The 25,451-nt window shown below is 39.8% G+C and overlaps 1 protein-coding gene across 1 annotated transcript in view; it reads left to right on the top strand.

Annotated features, from left to right (window-relative positions):
* The window catches only part of CDH12 (cadherin 12), a 1,390,824-nt gene that overhangs the window by 1,347,491 nt on the left and 17,882 nt on the right, over positions 1 to 25,451 (top strand). Inside the window, exon 10 of the mRNA XM_063922964.1 lies at positions 7,447 to 7,583. Coding sequence (XP_063779034.1) covers positions 7,447 to 7,583 — 137 coding nt within the window. The remainder of the gene's footprint in view (positions 1 to 7,446; positions 7,584 to 25,451) is intronic.

Genomic DNA, 25,451 nt, shown 5'->3' with positions numbered 1-25,451 from the left:
ATAATGGGGAACCTGCTGCAACCTGTATAAGGGGCTACCAGGTGCAATATGTATAATGGGCTACCTGGTGCAAGTGTATAATGGGCTACCTGGTGCAACGTGCATAATGGACTACCTGGTGCAACATGTATAATGGGCTAACTGGTGCAACGTGTATAATGGGCTACCTGGTGCAATGTATACAAGGGGCTATCTGGTGCAATGTGTATAAGGGGCTACTTGGCGCAATGTGTATAACAAGCTTAACCTGGCGCAATATGTATAAGAGGATCGACCTGGTGCAATGTGTATAAGAGGTACCTGGTGCAATGTTTATACAGCAGTCCCCGCTCCCCATCAGCAGTGGCACAGCACGGCATTCTCCCCTCCCTCCACCACATCAGAGCAGCAGTGGATGGAGGACGGATGGAAAGGCAGGTCGGGAGGAATGGCTGTAGAGGCACCGAGCACCTGAGCAAAGGTACAGCTGGTGAGATACAGTATTAAATTTTTTTTTGGCTTTACTGCAGCTGATATAATTGTGCTTGGGGGGGCGGCCAATATCATTGTGCCTAGGGCGGCCTGACCCCTAAATCTGGCTCTGCTGGTGGCCTAATCCACCCTTGACATGACCTCTACTTCACATGTGCAGATTTATGTCTGTGACTTCGTTCACGGTGCCCCTTAAGCAACAGCCTGATTGACGGGTTGTAGCCATTTGGGGTTGGATAATGGGTGGCCATAGCCAATGTTCTAGATAACAGGAGCATATCAGCCCTGTTTACTGTTCACTGGGCATGCCGAAGCGCTTTGTCCTTGCACACAGCTTCATTGGCCCCAGTTGCATGAAAACTCCACTCCGAGGATGAACAAAGTTCACAGAGATGATCCAATGCTGCTTCTTTGGAAGCCACAGTGGATCACAGAAGATGGCAGGAGGAATATCTGTATACAAGATGCCTCCTGTGGTCTTATCATATTTTAGCACAGCTGCTGCGTACAAGCTGTGCTAAAACATCCTTCTCTGAATCTGTTACAAAATTCATAAATGCTGAGTGGCTATCATAATGAAAGGTGTAAGTGAGGGATTATGGTCCTACTTACACATGGAAATACTGTATGTAAGCTTTGAGTATGTTGTATAAAATGTTTCACTTGCCATTTGGTTTGTTGCTTGTGTTTGACAACAGACAATCTCTGTATACTTTATCTTATTATCACTGAGATGTTGCAAATGTTGCACTTGGTGGCTGTAAAAGTGTGTGGTTCAAGTGCTCCCTTATGACTCCAACCTAAGGGTTAATGAATTACAGACGACTATGGTATTGTCACAGTAAAATGCAAAACTTGTGCATAGGCGAGGGACATGAGATCTCAGACTATCTTTTCAAACTTAAAAGATATCATGTAAAATATCCCCATAAATGATTTGCAGAATTTAACTCCACAGTGCAAATTTATTTGCGTGAATGTCTTTTTCTCTGCCTAGCTAATGCACATGTACAAGGCTACTATACACACTGTTTTACAACTATAGTGCTCCCATGTAGCTATTTGTGCAGTTTACCTGTCACTAATATAGTATGCCGGTGCTTGCACTGTAGTTTTATAAGCTTCATGGTGCTCTGGCAGCCATTGGTATGCTGGGTACTTTAGTACAGCATTACTTAATAATTTTTGTCTAATATCCTATTACCCATGGCTTAAGGGCAGTTTTATGGTTAGTTATCCTGGAATGCTGATTTATCTAGGGAAATCCACTCTTGGGGCTGGTTTAAATTAGTGACAGGGAAAGCACAGCCTGTGTGTCTTCCTGTTGTAGTGTCACCATCTCAGCCTGGCATAGGCTAGTGCTGAATGCCAATTTGCCAGTTGATGCATTCTAATGGCCAGCTACTTTAGAGATACCTAGATAGGGCTAAAGTATATTATGGAGGGAACACTATTATTTGTTCAATTAATTTTTCATTAACTAAAGATACATAATGATGGCCATCCATGGAACATGTCTTTCTATATGAGTACTGCAACAGATACACTTTCAAAAGATGTATGTAGAAATGCAGCCTTCTCTAGCTAGGTAACACCTCTAGAGGGGCATGTATACCCTTCTCCTTGTAAGGAAAATTGTATTATTCTGGAGCACTGGATAATATTGTCTGGTTACCACAGGTGATCACAGTCGATTCCTGCAGTGAAGCAGCTTTATTTGAAATAGAAAACTCCCTTCTTTCAAAATTGGGAGCTGCCACAAGTGCCATTATGGGTGTGATAGGGTAAATTCAGTGTCATCTTCCCACACATGGCAAACACTTAGTTTTAGTAATATTGTCTGGTGATCATAATAGTATGCATGATGATGTCACTCTACCATGACCTACTCCAAGATTGCTTACAAGAGTGTGACTATTACCAGTTTTAATGTATTCAGAGATAAAGAGTCCTACAATACATGTTATCTGGCTTGAAGAGGTTAACTTAAAATTACACTTCTTTTATTGTAAACTCTGACATAACGATGACATGGTCCAAGTGTCAACATTGTGAATGTCGACAGCTTCTGTATGTCAACATATGAGTTTAGAGTTAGAGTTAGGCTGCAATTAGGGTTAGGATTAGGTTTAGGTTTAGCTTTACATTGAAAAAAAAACATTCTGGCAATGTTGACATTACAGTACGTCAGTATCAACATTTCAAATGTCAACATGTTAAATATAAACATTCTGAGAGTAAACATTCCAAACATGTTGGCATTATTATGTTGACATTCTAAATGCAACATTCTGAATGTCGACAATAAATGCCACAGCCATAATTTAGGCCCTTTTAGCTTTTTCCTCAAGAAGTTAATAGAATATTTAAGAGCTATATATTACAAATAATTATTTTGTCAACTAAGAGATAAGATTTTTTTTAAAACACTTTTTGATTAAATATCTTCTGCATTATTTATATGTGTATTAGACATACAGTATAAGGCAAAATAAAATCCCTAGTTATTAAAAGGCAATTAATATATGTATTAATGCCAACTAGGAGTGTTCGGCATTAAATATTATTATCCTTTTAAATCCTGTGGCCAGAACCAATGAAAATATACCATAAGGTATAAATTATTAAACATATACTGTGAACAAACTGTGTTTTCCAAATATTATCTTAGGCAGACTTAATAATTACTTGTTTTGGGGATGCAAATAGAGTTTTCATGCTCTTATCTGTCCATATTAACTTCAGCGGGTCTAAAAATATCTATGTAGACCTAGCCTAGAGACTGAGGTTAATTCACTTGAAATGGCTGTCTGGATATCACAAATTATGTTAAGATTACTGTATGTTAAACTAATTTTTTCATCTTACAACTTAGGTCTAATTACTAATTAAATGATAATAGCTATTTAACTATGTAATATGTCTCCACAACAGTTTTAATCTAAGAACTGTGTAGTGAATGACTAAAACAAAATCAACTAACTTTTTATTTCAGAAATCTATAATAAACAACAAGTACAGTAAATAGAGTTAACCGGATGAATGAATACATGAAATATTTAGCATCAAAGATAAGAAAAATGTAAACTGTGTTGCATCATAACACATAGCTCACACCTGGATTCAATTATGACTCTTAATTATGACTGCTTCACAGTAATGGTCACCTACAGAGAACCTTTTAATTAAAGTTTAAAATAAATCTATATTTAAATGTTAGCTGGGAAAATGACAGAGTAGATTCACATAAGAAGTTAGAATAAAAATAGAGTAAAAAAAATTAACTGTAGCTAGAAAGTAAAAATATGGTTAAAAGAGGCATAGGGGCATTCTCATGTAGACTAAGTTCAGTGAGTGCGTGCAAACAGAATCATTGGTTGAGCAGTGCTTTGCATGGGGGAAAGTGTACCTGCTTTCAGATTGTACCAAGGATAGGGCTTTGGTAGTGTAGATTGCTGTGTAGCCAAACATATGGTTAGGGATAGTAGGGTCAGAAATGTTTACTTCTCTGCATATGGGTGAATTTATGCATCTAATTCCATACATTCTAATTTGAGAACAATTATGACAACTTGAGTTCAACTCTGCATCTGCCCCCATTATAGTTACAGCAAGTAATATTATTTACTAAATCTGAATGATATCTACTGTATATACTGTATTAGACTCAAAGTACAGTAAGATACAGTAGTTTCTAGCAAGTGTTACTATAAGCTCATTTACTTAAGGTAAACAAATTGTAATTGGGCTGGTGCATATGCACCCAAATTAACAAGCTGAGCAGCTTCTAGGGACTACATCGGCTGCAACTCCTCAAAGCTAATAAGGGCTGCTGTGATAGAAAGGGTGTTTCTTCCCATGGGAAATGCTCTCTGTAACTGCAGACCAGTCAAGGGGGACAAAACATCTTCCCCTGGGACTACTTGTCCTTCATGTGATTATCAGGGAACATTTAAAGATTTGAAGGTTTTCTGATCAAGTATACAGTGGTAGGAAATAAAAGAAGTTCAGTAAGTAGCCACAAATTAGATGTCTTTTAGGTGGGATTGAGTGGTGGTTACCAGAGACAAGGTGAGGTGCAGTCTAGAGTCAGCTCTAAAGATAATTCTTGCTGTGACTTGCAAAAAGGATTGAATTGGGGATTAATGTGTGAGGTTGTGGTGAATTTCCCATTAGGCATGTGAGGCACGTGCCTAGGGGCTGCACTTGTTTGGGGGCAGCAGTTGGATGCTTGTGTTGGTACTGTCTGCCAAAAAAGTACCAGTAACTGCAAAATATTTCCACTGTACTGTACCATATGCCATCTTGAATGGGTTGTAAACAGATAGGACATGCACATACTGCCCCTGTAAGCTGTCCTACTTAGTAAATATGCATATATAATAAAAAATGAAAAATTTCATTATAGTTTTTCTTTATTATTCTAACAAATTGGCTATCAAGAAATGAGGGCTTATAAACAATCAATAAAACTTATAACATTAGGCAGGCATGGGGCGGCTGTTACTGTTGTGCCTAGGGGCGGGCTCACCCCTAAATCCGCCCCTGGTGTGAGGGGATTGCCATATAAGAGAATGTTGCATAAAGATGACTAGACAAGGGAATTTTGGTAGTTGGATAATCCTGGGATAAAACATTTAACTTTATAGGAAAAAAGGGCTTTTTTATGTTTAAATCGTACCTAAATCTTATCACTCCTAATGCAGAGTTTATCTTCAGACCTACAAAAGTCATTGCCTCCCCTCAAATCTTCCAAACCCTCAATAATTTCCTCAGTCTCCCAAAATCATTGCCTAGGTGTATTCACTATTTTCCACCTATTTCTTTCTCACATCCTATTCTTTAATACACTTAAAAAATAATATAAGTCTCTAAAAAATAAAATAATTTTGCATTATGACTTATGCACTATGTATTTTAAAAACAAATAATTTGTAATGTTTATGTGCCGAGTATAGAGTTTAATAAAGCATTATTTATTGAAACTGGAATGACTTGGCTCGATCTACTGTATGCTCTTTCACTGCACAACCTCTTTCCCACTCCTGTACCAGGTTAATGAGACAGGGAAACTAAATGAAGGGGCATAATACAGGTAAATATTAATCCAGCTCTCAAGACAATTCAGGTCAATTTTAGATACTTAAAATTAGAGATGTGCTGTTTAGGTTTTAAATAATCTGAACCCACCCAAATGTAGGTGATCTGAGTTGAAACAAGTCCCAGTTTCGGATCTTGTTTTAGTGTCTGATCTTGGATTTTAATCCAAATTTCTTGTTTTGGATAGGAAATTTTTAAGGTGCCATATCGCTTGGCAAAAATGACTAGAAATGACTGGAAATTTATGTTATTGATGTTATTAATACTAGAGGGACAAAAAAAGTTCCAAATAACTTGATTTTAGCAATTTAAATAAAAAAAAAATCCAGATCCAGTCTGAAGCAAAACACTGGAGGTTGGTTTTGCCAAAACTGAAAAACTAAAACAAAACAATTAGGGTGTTTTGGAATAACCAAAACATGAGGGTCCGCTTACAACTCTACTTAAAATATGTTGTTTTCTACACACTCTCCCATTTGGAGGGAGCAAAGAAAAAGGATAATTTATACTTATTTTGAATTTTTCGTTAATTTATTTGAATACATTTTTAAATAATCAGTAGACTCTCTAGCAAAAACAATCTTGCAGGCTCACTGGCTGCCTTCATAGTTCCCTTCTGTAGTCCTGATAGCTAAAATGTTAATTTTCTCTTAAAAAAATACTCAATGCTATTCCGCTCTATGGGGGTCATTCCGAGTTGATCGCTTGCTAGCTAGTTTTAGCAGCCGTGCAAATGCTATGCTGCCGCCCACTGGAAGTGTATTTTAGCTTAGCAGATGTGCGAACGTTTTTATCACAGAGCGCCTGCAAAAAATATTTGTGTAGTTTCAGAGTAGCTCAAAACCTACCCAGTGCTTGCGATCACTTCAGACCATTCAGTTCCGGATTTGACATCACAAACATGCCCTGCGTTCGCCCAGCCACGCCTGCATTTTTCCTAGCACACCTGTGTTTTTCCAAACACTCCCTGAAAACGGTCAGTTGCCACCCACAAATGCTCACTTCATGTTAATCACTCTGCGGCAGCCAGTGCAACTGAAATGCATCGCTAGACCCTGTGTAAAACGACATCGGTCGTTGTACTCGTACGTCGCTTGTGCGCATTTCGCAGAAAACGCATGTGCAGAACTGCCATTTTTTGCATGATCGCTGCACAGCGAACAAATGCAGCTAGCGATCAACTCAGAATGACCCCCCATGAGCTAACAAAAATACTGCAGTTATTTGCTGTACAAATGGAATTATGTTACATTTTTAGACAGCTAAAGTGGATAATATCAGTCTTGTATTTATCCCAGATGGTAGTGTGGTATGGGAAAGGGGTTTGCTCTGTTTTTGTACTCATGTGAAGCCTCAGGTTCATGTAACTTTATTATTATTAATTATTATACACCTGTCTGATTTGTGGATAATTGTACAGTTTTAAAAACATATATCCATACATGTTTATCTAAAAAACATTATTCTTACAAAATTATTTAGTACAAATCGATTGAAAAATATTTTATTTTTTATTCCAACAGTCATTTACATATGTTTTCTACTCATTTTATTTAAAAATAGCATTTTCCAAAACATTGTTTATGAATTCACCGGCATCTGTCACAGTACTCTTCATAAACTCAGTTGATCTCCACAAAACAGTCATCTAAAGACATTTGAGATTTAGGTAAATTATTTGCTACTACTAACCACACATACTGTACTGTAGCTCAAAGAAATAATGAATTAAATGTCATATAATAAAATATTACCTTGAAAATAAGATCAATGATGTAATCACCGATACTATATAAATGGGGAGTGTAGCACTCAAACATTTATATTTCAATGTTTAACATTATGTTTTTTCATTTATTTGTTTTATAAACATAGGTACTCTATTGATGCAAGAAGTGATATGGACAACAATTTTTCTGTTGATGCTATCGAGGGAACTATTGCAACAAATGAGCTGCTGGATCGAGAGAGCAATGCACAATTTAATATTTCAATAATTGCAAGTAAAATCAGTAAGTATTCTAACAACAATTCTAGACAACAGATAGTTATAAGTGTGTGTTTAACACTGAACATTTTAATAAGAGAACTTTTTCAAATTATTAACATAATAATAGACAGTGAACATATAAAAAGAAAAAATATCTAGATTTCTCATGTAATATAGTAGTTAAAAGCTCTTCCAAAGACATAACACATGTCTCTTCAAAGAATACAAATCAAAATATCATGTCATGAGTGCACATTTTGTACCAAAAACACGAAGATAAGAACACTAAGAACAGCCTGCTCAATACCAACAGCAAAATAGATATATATATGGTAAAACAAATTTGGGTCTATTTATTTAATGATAAAATATCTTAACTCCAGCTTTAACTATCTATGACTGGTTAACCATATGTTATTTCTGACAATAGACATAGACATATAAAGAAAATGTTCAGGCTCGTCCTGGAGAAAACTTCCCCTTAGAGAAGCATATTTAGCAAGAATTTTGGAGTTTCTGTACATGTTCCGCAACAATACTCTGTGGTGTTGCTGTCTCAGAATGTCTGTAGCAAGGGTAATTGACAAAAAATGCTATACATATTTATTAAATAAAGCATTTTCAAAAAGGTTTACATTTTTTTTTACAATTTTAAATTATTTTTTAATTTCTTGTTCGAACTGTGCAAGTGTGAGCCAGGAAAACTGGTTCATGGAGGTCATTCCGAGTTGATCGCTCGCTATCTAGTTTTAGCAGCCATACAAACGCTATGCCGCCGCCCACAGGGGAGTGTATTTTAGCTTAGCAGAAGTGCGAACGCATGTGCAGCCGAGCTCTGCTAAAAAAGTTTGTGCAGTTTCAGAGTAGCTCTGAACCTACTCAGCTCTTGCGATCACTTCAGCCTATTCGTGTCCGGATTTGACGTCATACACCAGCCCAGCGAACGTCCAGCCACGCCTGTGTTTTTTCTGACACGCCTGCATTTTTGCAAACACTCCCTGAAAACGGTCAGTTGACACCCAGAAACGTACCCTTCCTGTCAATCTTTTTGCGGCTGTCAGTGTGACTGAAAACTTCGCAAGAACCTGTGCACAACCACAACAGGCTTTGTACCCGTACGACACGTGTGTGCATTGCAGCCCATATACATGTGCAGAAATGTCGATTTTTAGACTGATCGCTGCGCTGCAAAAAACAGCAGCTAGCAATCAACTCGGAATGACCCCCGATGTACTGTACATTATGTGCAGAAGCTTCAAAAATGTACTGGCAAAAAGGTAAGGGTTAGCCAACTGCTACCAGCCAGTTTCAACAGCCAGTGAAGTATTGCTCAACTGATTTGGCAGAATTTTCTTCTCAAATAGTAGCAGTAACTGCTATAATATGCAATCAAAAAACAGATTTAGGCAATGTCTCTTAGATAACACGATTGCCTTTGCTACTGCCCCGAACAGCAGGAATACGCTTCGTCCATCCCTCTAATACTAGCCAGGATGCTCTCTCACCATCCATCCACTGTGCTGCACACATGGACAGGCAGTAGAAGCTGCTTGACTCCTGGTTTTAGACTATTCTTATTACCCCTGCTGTACCTTACACATACCCATATCTGCTACTATATGCCCTTGACTGACAGCCTATGTGGATTGAAGTGTTTCAATGCTGAACAGATATACTGGCTCCTATTTTTCTATTTCAGATAGAATGTTTGCTATCCTGCAAGTATATAGTCAGTAGCATATTAGGGAATACACTTTTACACTCTACACTCATTAATGTGACTATATTGTAAGCAGTGTTGCTATCCCTTGCCATGCCATTGTTTTCTCTCCATAGGATATAATCTGTCTAAACCCCAGTTTAGAGAGTTATGCACTAATACATATTGGGGGTCATTCCGAGTTGATCGCTCGTTAGCTGTTGAAGGATGTAGTTACCATCCTGGTGGTCAGGATCCCGGCAGTCAGCATACCTATGCCAGGATCCCGACCACCAGAATGCCGACAGGAGGCCGAGGGCTATTTCTACTCATGGGTGTCCATGACACCCATAGAGTGGGAATAGAACCTGTGGCAAATTCAGCGAGCCACTGAGCCCGCAAGGGTCTTTGTTGCAATCACCCTCCTGATGGCATTAAGGTGGCTGGGATCCTGGTGTCGGTATGCTGACCGCCGGGATCCCAGCCGCCGGTCAGTCGTACCCAATGTGAGAAAGAAGGTGACATGGAGAGGCAGTGGATGATGGAGAGAATGACATAGGCAGTAGGAAACAGGGAGATGGTGCGGGTGACAGGGAGAGGGTTACATGTATAGACAATAGGAGACAGGGAGAATGTGACAGGTATAGGCAGTGGGTAACAGGAAGAGGGTGACAGGTATAGGCAATGGGAGACAGGAAGAGGGTGACAGGTACAGTACTTGGTAGTTGGTGACAGCTATAGGCAATGTGAGACAGGGATAGGGTGACAGGTAAACTACACACCTGTGATGTATTCATCAACCAGCTCCTGACAGTTGTCCTCTATGGCTATTCCCTCCAACGATGTCATTGTTGGGCAGTGAAAATGTTACTGTCACAGCCTGACCCACTCTCTGCATTGGTTCTACTTGTGGCCGGTTTCTTTCATGGTGGGTAAGTGGGGGGGGGAGGGGCTCAGTGGTGGCAGCTTAAACTGCTCTTTTGACTTCCACTACTCACAAGGAAGGTGCTGCTCCAGAAACCTGACAGGCGCTGGGCTCTCTGCAGCAGGTGGATGCTCCACCTCATCTTTGGCTCTGTCGCTCCTTACCTCCAAAGACCTAAGCGATACTCCACTCTTAGGGCTCCTACCTCCCCTGTGGCCCCTAGTCCTCTGGCCAGACTGTGGACCTCATCTTTCCACAGCAGCAGGCTCAATCTATACTAGGACTGTGATGGACAGGAAGCACGATGCAGAAATGGCAGCTTATAATGATGACTCATGTAATGGTGCCAGCTTCAGGCCCCTTAATTGTTGTGGGCTTCTGTGCTATGCAGCAGGTGCAACGGCAGAAGTTCTGACTCTGACATACACATAGATACACACACATACATACATACACATAGATACACACACATACATACACATAGATAGACACATGCATGCATACATACATACATACATACATACATACACAAAGATACACACACATACATACACATAGATACACACACATACACATAGATACACACACACATACACATAGAGACACACACACACACACACACATAGATACACACACATATACATACATACACATAGATACACACACACATACTCACACACAGATACTCACACTTTCTCACTCACTCTCTCTCAACTTACCACCTGACTGGTAGGATCTGTAGCAGTTTCTTTCTGTCCTCCTTTGCAGCCTGGTCCTGTGCAGCTCCGCCCCTTGGCACAGTGTAGCTCCACCCCTTTTTAGGGATGGGCAGTGGACTGTCATGTGGACATGTAAGATGATGCTGTCAGGGGGAGGAGGAGGCTTCTTCATGCTGCCGGTGCCGCTGCCTGTCAGTGTGACAGGCACAGCAGCTGGCACCAGCAGCGGAAGCAGCAGAGAGGCCAGGCGCAGCAGCGAGGATGCAGAGAAGGGAAAGTGCCTCTCCTACCTGGCGCCTTCCTGCTTTGCATCCCTTTGCTGAGCGGGTAGTGCTGGGCCTGCATCTGAAGCTTGTTTATGGAGATCACCAGACTGTACATGTTTTATGGGAATAGTAGCTTTTTTTTTTGCTTTTAAATTTTCTATAGTACATGGAGTTTATGTATACAATTTAAGTGCATGTATTATTGGAAATTATACACTCCCTCAATATTAATAGTTTAGATTTTAATGTACATCTAATAAAAGTTATTTTTAAAATCGGTCACAAAGTGTGCTCCCAAAAAAAAACCTTTAGTTCTTTTGATTTTGCTCTCTCTTTAGTACTTTTTAGGCATGTCGACATGAGCTGAAATGGGAGGGCTGAATCAGCCCAAGGCTGATCCATGCAGCAATTTTAATGAGAGATGAGCGATTGGTTTTTTTCACCAACTTATCACAAATTCTGATCTGAAAACATCATAACATCATCTTATTTGCTTTCCAAAATGTGAGAGTGCAGGAGAGTGTCAGACTGGGGCATAAAGGGCTCATCAGGGGGAGGTTTTCTCTGTACCCCTTCAGGCCAGTCCGACCTTAGTGCCAGATAGACAATAGGATGACATTTTCAGATCCAAATGTTAAAACTGAAATCTCTAATTTCATTCAGGCATCAAAAAGATGTACAGTACTGCTTTCTAGCACTTCCCAATCAGCACACCTATCCAATTATAAGAAGTAATTATCCCAAATTACAATAACTACAGTAAACAAAAATGATTACAATAATGCAGCTTAGTGGATCAATACAACCATAAACGTGAATGCAGTTTGTATCTCCTCTTCTTGCTTTAAAAACTCCTTACACAACCCATTGTATCGAATTATCTCAGAATCTTACTGAATTGTAGGCATAGAACATGGGCCCTCATTCCGAGTTGATCGCTAGCTGCTTTCGGTCACAGAGCGGCGATTAGGTGAAAAAGAAGCATTTCTGCGCATGCGTATGGGCCGCAGTACGTACGCGCAAAGTATTTTACCACAAAACTATGCAGTTTTACACAAGGCTGAGCGACACTTTTCTGTCGCTGTGTTGATCGGTGAGTGATTGACAGGAAGTGGGTGTTTCTGGGTGGTAACTGGCCATTTTCAGGGAGTGTGCTAAAAAACGCAGGCATGCCAGATGAAAATGCAGGAGTGGCTGGCCGAACGCAGAGCGTGTTTGTGATGTGAAACCAGGTACTAAATAATCTTCAGTGATCGCAAGGTAGGAGTAAGTTTCGAGCTGCTCAGAAACTGCATGAAAATTTTTACGCGCAGTTCTGCTAACCTTTCGTTCGCACTTTTGCTAAGCTAAGATACACTCCCAGAGGGCGGCGACCTAGCATTTGCACTGCTGCTAAAAGCAGCTAGCGAGCGATCAACTCGGAATGAGGGCCATTGTGAGGCTATGGTAACTCTGGACTGAGGAACTTGCATTTACAACTTATTTTTTGTTACCCCACAATATTCCAAATTGGATAGCCTTAATATTTACTGCAAATTTAGAATTAAGAGACAAAAGAGTACAAACAAATAGCACTTCTCTGGTGCATTATATTTATAAAAAATGTAATTAAAAACATTTACATACTGTAATACACTCACATTATAATTAATCTACAGCATCATGAACCAAAGGATGCATACTTTTCTTTATGTTCGGCAATTATTCCTATCAGAAAAAAGTTATTATTGAGACACAAACCCGGGAATTGTCACTGCCCAACAGCTCAGAGCAAAACTTAATTGCTGAGTGGGAGCTCTGAGGCTGATTCCACCCTCTGTGAGATTAACCAATGTTATTAGGAATGCACAAGTGCTGTTGCAGTGCCCTGTGAGCTGCATCCTCATTGACAGATTGCAGGCATTTTGCAGGCAAATGGAAGCACTTCAGAAAATTGGGGCATGTAGGCCCATTTTATGGGTGTACCAAAGCCGATGGCTGTGTCCTCGTATGTAGTTTCACTTGTAGGATATCCTGAGGTACCTGAGACTTATTAAAAAGTCTGAAGTGGCTATTAATGGTTGTAATGTTGATCCAATGCTGAAATTGCAGATGCAGGCTGCATGTCATAGGAGCCAGCAATGGGCATCTTCTTACACAAGATGCCTCCTGTGACATTTACATATTGTCGCAAACTGCTGTGTACAAAGACATTTGTGGCCATCTCTGAATCAGACCCTCTGTAGCAAACTTTTTCTAATGCATTATAATACTTAAACATGAATGTAGCTTAAAGTGTGTGTTCTGAACATAATTTAAAAAGGGGGGTGGGAGGGAGTGACACATGTTCTCTAGTTATTCTCTCCCTCTGTTTCTCACATTATCTGTCATTAACATTAAATAAATCACTACTGAAAAATTTAACTGCTTACCTTTAAAATTCAAATAGATAATTACCGGTATCTTCTTACAACTGTATTTTCCAACTAATTGTACCACAAATCCCACAAAGCTCAAATAAATAACATACAGTAGGTAGAAATGAAAACAAACTGGTAAATTAGATAGCTAACATTCTGTAACAAATATATTCTACACAGTGGCATATCTATAATGGGTGCAAGATGTGCGGTGCACATGGGCCACTGGGTTCAGGGAGGGCCACACCACACACCCTGCTATCATTTCATGAATACTTACCCCTCCGGAGTCTAATGTTGGCAGCAGCAGTGCTGCACAAATCACCAGGAAAACGGCGTGATGGCCATTTTCCTGAAGTTTCATGCATGCACAGTAGGAACAGTTCAAGGAAAATATAACTAATATGGCACTTGTGAGCTAAAAGTTATTTTCTGTCTTTCCAACTTCATGGGCCCATTGTCCATTTCCTCAAACTTTTTTACCCGGCCATGTTGTCCACAGTTTTGACTAGCCTTTATAGGAGTAAAGTGAGGCTCACGTAAATAACCTTAAAATGATTCTTTTCACAAATTGGCATGAACAGTGTGTGAAAGTGGGCAGTTGGCCCATGAAACACTTTATTTGAGTTTATGGCCTACCATGATAAACCAGATGTGAGATTATGACCATAAATAAATTCAAAGATAAAACTAAGATTCCTAAATAATTAGGACTTGTGTTTTAAAGATCTATTGCAAGTAAAAATAATTATATGCCATACTGTACTCAGAAGCATTCCAGATATACTCTATTATTAATGAAAATGAAAAAATTATAATGAAGAATTGTAGTCAAAATATGAAAAAAAATGCATAGTTTCTAATTTTCATATCAAAAGGATGTACTTGGCTACATTTGTTAACCAAAAACACAAAAAGATTTAATATGCATAAATTATAAACTTTGAACATATGAAAGACCAGTCACATGAAACCCTCAAGCTCAAATTGTTGAGCACTATTGATTGCAATACTTTCATAACAAATTAGGTTGACAGTCACTAGGTCGACATGCACTAGGTCATCACAGGAAAAAGGTTGACACTTGAAAAGGTAACCATGAGTATTTTTTACTTTTTTTGATGTTGATTACTCTGTATCAACCTATTGTCAATGTTGACCTTTGAACCATGTCAACCTAATGCTTGTCGGCCAGTAGTGGTCAAATTATTGACTGTCAACCTAACAACCGTATACCTTTGTATACTTATCCTTGCTAAATATTCCATAAATATAGTCAAAATCTAATTGTTCATGACTGTGTTGTTCTCGACAACTGACTGATTATTGAGTACTGTAAGTACTGTATGTGGCACAGCATACACACTTACTAATCGGCCAACTGATATGTTTGGCTTCAGGAATCAGCAGTGACATTAGTCAGTGGTTCCTGCAGCCAGCATATGGATCAGTAGATTGATCGCTGTACACACAGGCAGAAGCACATGATGTACTGTATCTAAATGAAATATTGCATCTGCCATACTGCAGGGCTGACCGTAGTAGTGCCCCTTACACATAACGCCCACAGCAGTAGTGCCACACATAAAGCCCACAGTAGTTTTGCAACACATAATGCCCACAGTAATATTATTGCCCATTACACATAACGCCCACAGTAGTCGTGCCACATATAAAGCCCACAGTAGTATTGCCACACATAATGCCCACAGTGATATTGCCCTTTACACATTTTTCCAAAGCAGTAGTGCAACACATAATGTTGACAGTAGTAGTGCCCCTTACACACAGCATGTCCACGGGAGGAGAGGGGAGAGAGGGGTGAGTGTGGCACTTACACAGAAAGAGCTATTGCTTCACAGCAAGCTGCCGGTGCAGCTGTCACATGTGCAGCTGGTTGGAGGGGAAAGAGAGAGGGAGCTGGAAAGAACCTGACAGGGAGATGACACTGCTTGTCATCCAGTTTGACATGCTCAGAGGGTGCCAGCAGCAACAATAGGTAGCAGAGTGGGGAGAGTACCTCTTAGCCTGGCGCCTCCCTGCTTTGCATACCCTTGCTGAGCGGGAAGCACCGGCTCTGCCCATGTTGTCATTGGAAAACTTTAAGTAAGGCCTATGGCCAATCCACCTCAGCAACTAATCCATTAATATGATTATCACATTTTGAATTGTAGAAACAGGTAATAAGTCATTAAATTAAAGACATTATTTTGTTCATTTGTTTGCAAAAATAAAAAATGATCTTCTAGGCATATCATTTGGACACACGATAACAGTACCATAAATATTCCGTATGTAATGACATCAAACTACATAGACTATTTTGGCTAATGTCAAAAGGCTGCTTTCCCTATGCATCTTGTACTGCTGCAAGGCATCGGTGACTGGCATTAAATGCTATTTCATCACATTTGTTTTGGAAAACTATTGCAGCTTCTAGTGAACTTTAGAACTTGTTTTACATTGAGAGCAATGTTACATTTAAGTGAGGCTTGACACAAATTTAACTTGACAAAAGAATGTAATCTTTTTAAAAATACAGCTGTAAGGCAATTCTAACGCAACACTTCCAACTAAATATTAATGCAGTGTTTTGCCTCCGGATCAAGATATTATTGCATGTGTCAGAAGTTTTAGTGTGGATTACCAAGTGTTTTACTGACACACTTTCTCTTTACAAACTGAAGTTGACAGTCACAGACTGAAATTATTTTCATAGATATAAAATATTCATGATTATGACAGATGGGGTATACTTTTTATGCAATGTTAGAAGTCTGTAGAGGTATTTGCCATTTGATTCATATTAAAATCACATTTGAAGGAAAAAAAGACTCAGACATACAGTATAACTAAAGGCTCCAGCAGGCAGTTACTACATCTGTATGAGATAGCACAATGTACAGTAAGCTGGTTTTCTGGTTCTGCCAATTGATCTGTTACCATATACTAGCCTTCTTAGTCATTATCTACTATGTTCCTTTGCACAGGCAAACACATATACAGTAAAAGCAGAAACAAGGTTTTAAGCATTTGAAATGTACTATTTTGTTAAAAAGTGCCCACGGTGCAGTTTATTTTGAATTAACGTATAATAAATTTGCTCATATTTTTGGGACAGAAAATAATTACGGTCATCACTTCAGCTCATATTTTAGGATGATATATTTTGAAGAAAATATGTACCTGTAGCTTAAAAATTAAAATCTTTTAAACCCTGTTTTATGTAAATACATTTAAACTTAGTATTTATAAATTTGTATGAGAATTACATACAAATTAATAAAGTAGTGTTATGAAGAAGCTGTGTAGTGGAAGCACACGCTGACTCTAGACTTTTTCACTATGGCTTTGTTTCATCAGAATGACCGCATACCAGCAACCATTAAACAGTAAAACGTTCATGGCCCTGTCACTCACTAACAGAGATCTATTCCCTATCATCGGACAGCTTTTCTGATGTTGGTCATCAGATAATTTTCCCCAAACAGTATTTTTTATACCATAGATTTCTCCTCCCCTTCGCTGACTGACAGGCAACTGGCATGCCCACCTTGCCTTTAAAAGGGAGCTCTTCCCATCTGCTCTGGTTGATTAATAACATGCTTTCAGCTACCCCAGGCTGGAGAGGAGAACTGCACTGAAATTAATCAAGTAGGTAAGACTCACATTTCCTATCCTCCAAAAGCAAGGTTTTCCTGGGCTTAACCGATAAACACCCCATGTTCCCTTGTAACACACTGCCCCTATTTCCAAAGTAGAAATAAGTTTGGTTTACAAAGTTGTTTAGTTTTTCAAGTGTAAAATAACAATAACAAAAAAAGTGGTCAAAACAGGAGGATATCAAAAATAAAATTTAATATATCCCAAAAACATATATATTTGTAACACTCATTACATTAAATAACACTCTGGGATTTAAATGAAAGTATCTGTTTGCAGTCATTGCAGATCTACTGTGTGATATAAAGTATTCTGAACACAGTCTTCATTTTTTAAAATGACTGATGAGCTAATGTGCAGTAGGAAAGAAGGTTGCTTGATTGTTTTAGATATGTCAATAGTAAAATGTGGTAAATGAACAGGTTTCTTCTGTATAATATAGTCAATATTTTCTTTCCTCTAAAAAATGAAAGGAAAAAAAAATCCTGAAGTTATATGTTGTATAATAATGCAGCATGTACTGTACCATACCAAGCATACTATTGTGGCTGACAGAAGTCTTGGTCCAAAATGTTAGTGAAAAGAAAGCTCTTTGAGCAGATGGCTTATATTTGTGGGCCCTCGGAGACCTTAGCTCAGTAATTTTAAATAATTTTTTCTAATTTTTTACTACTCTAGTCTCTACAGAGAAGTGCTGTATGGTAATGATGAATTGTTGTAAGACAAATATTTAGACTTCTTAACAGTGCTTGACACAGTGCTTTAGTGTCTATCTCTGTTTAAGTTTAATATTTTTTGTCTAGAAAATATTACAGTACTACACATGCATCTGGATAGCAAATGGGATGAACCAATTTTTTCAGAGAGTAGTTAATAATGAGCTATACTGGCCTAAGTAATGCAGAAGCCATGTCTATATCATGTTCAAAATAGTTTAATTTATTTACAAGTAATACAGTAATTGGGGTTAAATGAACTGTCTCAGGCCAGGTGTAATACAGCTACAAAATTAAAGTTGATATAAATTAAAGAAAAATTCCATATAATGAAACTTTAAAAAACAAAAAACTTAAGTGTGTTAATCTAGAGCAGTGGTTCTCAAACTCGGTCCTCAGGACCCCACACAGTGCATGTTTTGCAGGTAACCCAGCAAGTGCACAGGTGTATTAATTATTCACTGACACATTTTAAAAGGTCCACAGGTGGAGCTAATTATTTCACTTGTGATTCTGTGAGGAGACCTGCAAAACATGCACCATGTGGGGTCCTGAGGACCGAGTTTGAGAACCTGTGATCTAGAGGATCGCATGCAAACCTCACAATTGGACAGTTGACAGTTTGTCCATTAATTTAACCTCATACCATGTCAGACTGGGTCCTGAAGAGCCCACCAGTGTTTGAAATGTCAGGGACCCATGCTTATAGGTGTTGTCATCCACCATAAGGGGTGTGATGAACCACCAGAGAGGCTTGGCTAACCATTGGGGAGTGTATGGTTTTGCACCTTTAAGAAATATGTAAAGTAAATACTGATAGTGCATGCATGATAATGTACCCTATCCATAATAGCAATGCACTGTAGTGAATACACATAAGTACTGGGAGTGCAGTATAATGTTTTATATATACCCCAGATGAGCACATAATGTGTATCCTCTGTTTATATTCTGCAAACATAAATTGCACATGTGGTAGGGGGAACTGTCAGTCTAATTCAGATGTATAAGCAATAGCTACAACCACTGTACTTTGTACCCAACAGCTGTGCTGAAATATGCTAATGCCGCACCTCCCCTGCCCACAAATAGCTGCAACATATCAATCAAGCTGCATTATAGAGGGCACTGCGACCATTAGAGATGTATGTAAATCACTGGGTTTGAGTACATCTCTGAATTAGGTCCTGTGATCATTATGTTACAGTCCACAGCCAGCAAGACAAGGACAAAGAGTTGTGTTGTGACTACTTATTTTGATTGGCAGTAGGGTAAGTTTTGGTGCATGCACCCATGTTCATCAGTGATCCTGGTTCCAGAGATGCCAACAGGTCTGCCAGCCCTAGTACTTAGAGGGGCCATGGCCAACTTAGAGAGGTGTGGCTAGGTCCCCTCCATACAAACCGATTGAAAATATACTAAGTGCGCATCATCAAAGTGTACAGAGGGCACACGTGGCTCAGACTGGTCAGAGGGTCATATCTGAGGGGTCCCCACTTCCTCCCCCACACACATCACACAGGTAGCAGCAGCCTATCTCCACAGCCCAGTTAACAACAGCAGTTTCTTCTATCTCTGGTGGACCCCTCCAGAAGGCCTGGGTAAAGAGTACCCCCCAACCCCCCCTTTACCAGGTAACTGACCCTCTTATAAAATAACAGTGTGACACCTCCTGCTGCATTATCATATTAGAACTATCACTGCTGCTTCTATATGAGCAGCAGTGATAGATACTTCAACCACCATCTGAATGAGGGCCATTATGCATAGGAGAATATTTCACTCAAATATTTTAGCGTAAAGTGGTTGGCAATATTTAGCTGTTTCCTAATGTACTCTTCTTTCAAGAACAGAGATAATAAGATGCATTTAAGAGATCATGGGGCTCATTTATCAACAAGTGATAAAACTCATTGTGAGTGATAAAACTTGTTGCATAAAATATATGGGAGAAGGTGTATTAAGCATGGAGAAGTGATAAAGTGGAAGGTGATAATGCACCAGTAAGTCAGCTCATACTGTACTGTCGTTTTTCAAACCCAGACTGTAACATGGCAGTTAGGAGCTGCTTGGCTGGTGTGTTATCACCTTCCACTTTATCACTTCTCCAGGCTTAAAACATCTGCCCCTCAGTACCCCAGCAAATAAGCTACTAACTGTCATGTGTTCAGCTCCTGTCATGTGTTTGAAAAATGACTGTTGGGAGCTGATTGGCTGGAGCACCATTTATCAAACACAAGTTTCATCACTCACAATGAGTTTTATCACTTGTTGATAAATAATCCACTAAAACTTTATTGTTTACAACTACTTTTTGTAACCCAAGTATGTTTATGCTATCAGTAGTAGAAAACCAGGTGCACACATTGGGATATGCTTACAACTCTGCAAATAGGTAAATGTAAGCATTTTTTCTGGTCACAAAGTTTGGGAGAATCAGTGGCGGAAGTCTGGGAGGCAATGGAGTCGGATGCCGCCGGGCTCCAGCAGTGAACGGGGCACCTTCCCATTGCCTCAGGTGACAGTACGGCTGCCTGGCTTCGGCTCCCACCCTGGCTGCCGGGCTCCTGTCCCCTGACACATGCGGCTGGCCGGCTCCGGTTCCCGCATGATGAAAACACACTTTACCCACTCCCGCCCCCACGACAGCGCACTCTCTCCCCCCCGACAGCAGCTCCGGCTCCCGCCTGATGATGGCATGGCTGGCTGGCTCCCACCCCTCTGAAGGTGCAGCTGCTGAGCTCCGGCTCCTGCATGCAGACACCCTGGCCGTCCCGCAACTTGCAAGAAGAGGGAACTGATGGAGGAAAGAGGTGTCTGTGTGTGTATACAGTGTGTGTGTGTATGTGGCTGTGAGTATGTAGATACGTGGCTATGTGTCTGTATATATGTGGATATGTGTTTATGAGTGGTATAATGTGTGAGTGTGCATATGGTTGTGTGTATTGTGTGTGTATTTGTATATATGTGTGAGTGTGTGTGTGTGTGTGTGTGTGTGTGTGTGTGTGTGTGTGTGTATGCGTGTATATGTGTTGTGTGTGTATACCTGAACTGGGCCGAGTGGGGGCAATTTAGTCTTTTTCGCCTCCGGGTATCGAGTATTAACTTACGCCCCTGGGGAGAATCATATTAGCGATTTGCTTAAAACTTTGCATCATATGTGTATGGTATTATGTGTTTGATGTATATTTTGAGTTAAAGTGTTTGTTTTAGTTGAGGTTTATGGCATGCTCTGTAAATGTGGGTGGGGTGTTAGGCCTTGATTACAATTACCAGATACACATGGATACGTACCATTCATAAGGATAGATGCTAGGCTGATCAGCTGGGCTGATCTGGGTTGTATTATAAGGGTTGTTTTAAACGGGTTAAGAAAATATTACAAAATAGACTTACCCAGGACTTACCAGGACGAAAACAAACGGAAACAACCCACTAACATTGCAGAAAAATAACCATCTTTCCTTTCATTCCCAATCTAAATCCTCTGTGCATTTCAGTGTATGTATATATTTTACCAACTACAATCCTAATGACCTCTAAGAACAAAATGCAACCAATTTTGTATAAAACCAATAACATTGTGATTTACATGTGATTGAAAATACCTGTTTGTAACTTTGCTCTATCATGCACAGCTAACATACAGCGGAACAACACCAGTAAATAGGCACCTGAACTTTTAACTCAAACAAGTGCAACCTTACACTCTCAGCCTAGATAACACTGGTTTAATCTCAAACAAACTATGTACCACAAATTGATTTTCTGCATTGATCTTCATGGAGTATTCATAAAGACCATTGTATCATTCAGTCTCCCAGCAACTCACCCCTCTGTACATGTTGCCCCCTCAATTATAAACTCCCCTCTTATTAGCACTCATGAGCTTTATACTTCCCTATACGCATTGACAATAACATCTACAACCTCTCCCCGTAAAAAAACTTTCACAAACCTCTGACACATTTTTCTCTCACTTTTGCTTCTGATAGCTGGTGACATTTCACCAAATTCAGGACCCAGCCACTTGTATCGCTCACATTCACCTGATTCACAGCAACATAGAAATCCAACTAACCTCATAAACATCACATGTCTTCCATCACCCTCCAGATCACAAAAATGTGCCTTATGGAATGCACGCTCTATTTGTAACAAATTAACATCCATCCATGACCTCTTCATATCCAACAACATCAATCTGCTGGCTATAACAAAAACCTGGCTCACACAACCTGAGACAGCCTCCCCTGCAGCGCTGGCACATGGTGGTCTCCACTTTACACACACCTCCAGGCCTGGTAACCATAAAGGAGGAGGAGTTGGACTTTTACTTTCCCAATCTTTCACATACACTGTTCTACCACAGGTTCCATCACTCACATTTACAAAATTTGAAGTACATTCCATTAGGGTTTACTCTCCTTTCTCTCTGCATGTTGCAGCTATCTAACGCCCACCTGGGCATCCCAAACAATTTCTGGAAGATCTTTCTGCCTGGCTCCCTCACTTCCTATCCCCTGACATCTCCACCTTTATCATGGGTGATTTCAATATTGCTATTGATTGTCCGGAATCTGCTGCTCACGCCTCTAAACTACTCTCTCTAACCTCCTCTCTTGGCCTCTCCCAATGGATTGACTCCTCTACTCATCAGGAGGGCCACTGCCTTTATCTAGTATTCACCAGACTATGCTCCGTCTCTGAACTCACTAACATTCCTTTCCCCCTCTCAGATCATAACCTTATCACCTGCATGCTCTCCTCCATTAATTCAAACCATGTGTTGCTGAAGTCCTCCAATCTTCCTCAAACCCGCAGAAATATTAACACAATTAATCTTCAAGAACTTTCCACTTTACTCCAACAACTGCTTTCACCTATTTCTGCATTTACCTCTCCTGAGGTGGCTGTATCACACCTGAACGAGACTCTAGAACTAGCCCTTGATGAAGTGGCTCAAGCTACCCATCACACTCCACGTAGGCCTAGATGTCAACCATGGCACTCTAAATTAACAAGACAACTACAAAAACTTACATGAAAACTTGAACGTCAATGGCGTAAATCTCGTATTTCAAGTGAATTCCTCACATATAAGACTGTCTACCACTCTTATAGAAATGCCATGGACACTGCCAAACAAACATATTTCCAAACTCTTATCTCTGCTCAAGCCTCTAACCCCAAACGACTCTTTAATACATTTAAATCACTTCTGAATCCTCCCTCACCTACCCCACCAGCTACTATCAAGGCACAGGATCTTGCTTCCTACTTCAAGGAAAAGATTGATAAGATCCGAGATGAAATGGTATGCTCTTTGGCAGCCAGTAACCTGCTCCATTCTTTACATGAACCCTCTGGCACTCTCTCTTCATTTGATCACACAAATGAAGATGAAGTATCATCACTCTTCTCATCCTGCTTCTCTACTACCTCTTCTCTAGATCCTTTACCTTCACAAATAAATAAAGCTCTGTCTCTGGTGCTCATCCCTACCTTAACTAACATCTGTAATCTCTCTCTCTCTCTACTGGTATTTTTCCTTCACTCTTTAAGCATGCAGTGATTACTCCCATTTAAAAAAAAACAAAATTCTGACCCTAATGCTCTCTCAAACTACCACCCTATCTCTCAGCTCCCTTGTCTCTGTAAGCTACTTGAAAGACTTGCCTACTCGACTCACACACTTTCTTAACTCATACACTTTATTGGACCCACTTCAGTCAGGCTTCCATTATCAACACTCCACAGAGACAGCACTGACAAAATTGGTTAATGATTTGGTCACTACGAAGTCTAAAGGCCATTACCCAATACTTATTCTTCTAGATCTATCTGCTGCATTTGACACTGTAGACCACTCTCTTCTCATACAGACACTACAATCCCTAGGTCTTAAAGACACAGCCCTTTCTTGGTTCCTATCCTACCTATCTAATCGCTCCTTCAGTGTTCGCTTCTCTGAATCTACCTCCTCTTCGCTACCTCTTTCAGTTGGAGTACCGCAAGGCTCTGCTTTTCTCTATTTATACCTCTTCTCTTGGTAAACTAATCAGCTCTTTTGGATTTCAGTATCATCTGTACGCAAATGATACTCAAATCTACCTATCCTCTCCTGACTTGTCCCTATCTGTACTAGACCGTGTCTCTGAATGCCTTTCTGCCATTTCATCCTGGATAACATCTTGCCACCTCAAACTTAATATTTCAAAGACCGAGTTAATTATATTTCCACCGGCCAATAGTAGGTACCAACCTGATATCTCTATCACTGTTGAAAACTCGACTATCTACCCTACCCCACAAGCTCGCTGCCTAGATGTCATCCATGACTCTGATCTGTCCTTTGTTCCCCAAATTCAATCTGTCTCAAGATCATGTTACATGCATCTAAAAAACATATCCAAAATATGACCATACCTTACACAAGACACTGCTAAAACTCTAATCTACGCTCTCATTATCTCCCGCATTGATTATTACAATAGTCTCCTAACTAGTCTTCCCAAAACGAGACTCTAACCACTACATTCCATTCTGAATGCAGTGGTGAGGCTAATCTTCCTCGCTAGACATTCATCGTCTGCAGATCCACTCTGTCAGTCCCTCCACTGGTTACCTGTATTCTACCGCATTCAATATAAAATACTTTTACTCATATACAAGGCCATTAACCAAACTACACCAACGTACATCACTTCGCTTATCTCAAAATATCTCCCAACCAGACCTCTTCACTCTTCACAAGACCTGCGTCTCTCATCCACACTCATTACTCGCTCCCACTCACGATTGCAGGACTTTCATCGGGCTGCACCCACTCTGTGGAATGCACTACCACGCACAATAAAACTCTCCTCTAGTCTCCAAACCTTCAAGTGTTCCCTGAAAACTCACCTCTTTAGGCAAGCATATCAAATTCCAGAACCGCCCACATAACTTTCGTAAACCTTCCTATCAAATTGCATCCACTCTGCACAGTCCACACATATCCTCACATGTCTTCTCATTCTTCACTTTCCCTTCCTTTCTAACCCGATTTATCATTGCTGTATGACCATATCATACAGCCCACCAAGAACCTTTGCAATCTGGCGGACAACTATGCAACAGATAGCACCTATCCTTGTATATCCATGCCAATTTCCCTACAGATTGTAAGCTTGCGAGCAGGGACTTCCTACCTCTATGACTGTTTGTTATCACCCAGTTTGTTATATCATTGTTATTTCTAATTGTAATGCGCAACAGAATTTGCTGCACTATATAAGAAACTGTTAATAAATAAATAATAAATAAATTAAGTAATTTTAAAATGTAAAATGTTATTTTTCTTTTGTAAAACTTTGTTGCTGTAGCATGCATTAACGTGTAATAGAATAAACCTGAATGTGAAATACCCAACTTTATGACAGAGCAGGTTAGTATCTTACATTGTGCCAATTTTTCCATGTACATAGCTCTTTTTGACATTCCATTTAACTGGTTTTCCCA

The sequence above is a fragment of the Pseudophryne corroboree genome, chromosome 5 (assembly GCF_028390025.1).
Source record: "Pseudophryne corroboree isolate aPseCor3 chromosome 5, aPseCor3.hap2, whole genome shotgun sequence".
Lineage (NCBI taxonomy): Eukaryota > Metazoa > Chordata > Amphibia > Anura > Myobatrachidae > Pseudophryne > Pseudophryne corroboree.
The sequence above is the reverse complement of the archived record's forward strand: the minus strand, read 5'-3'. Positions and strand labels throughout refer to the sequence as shown.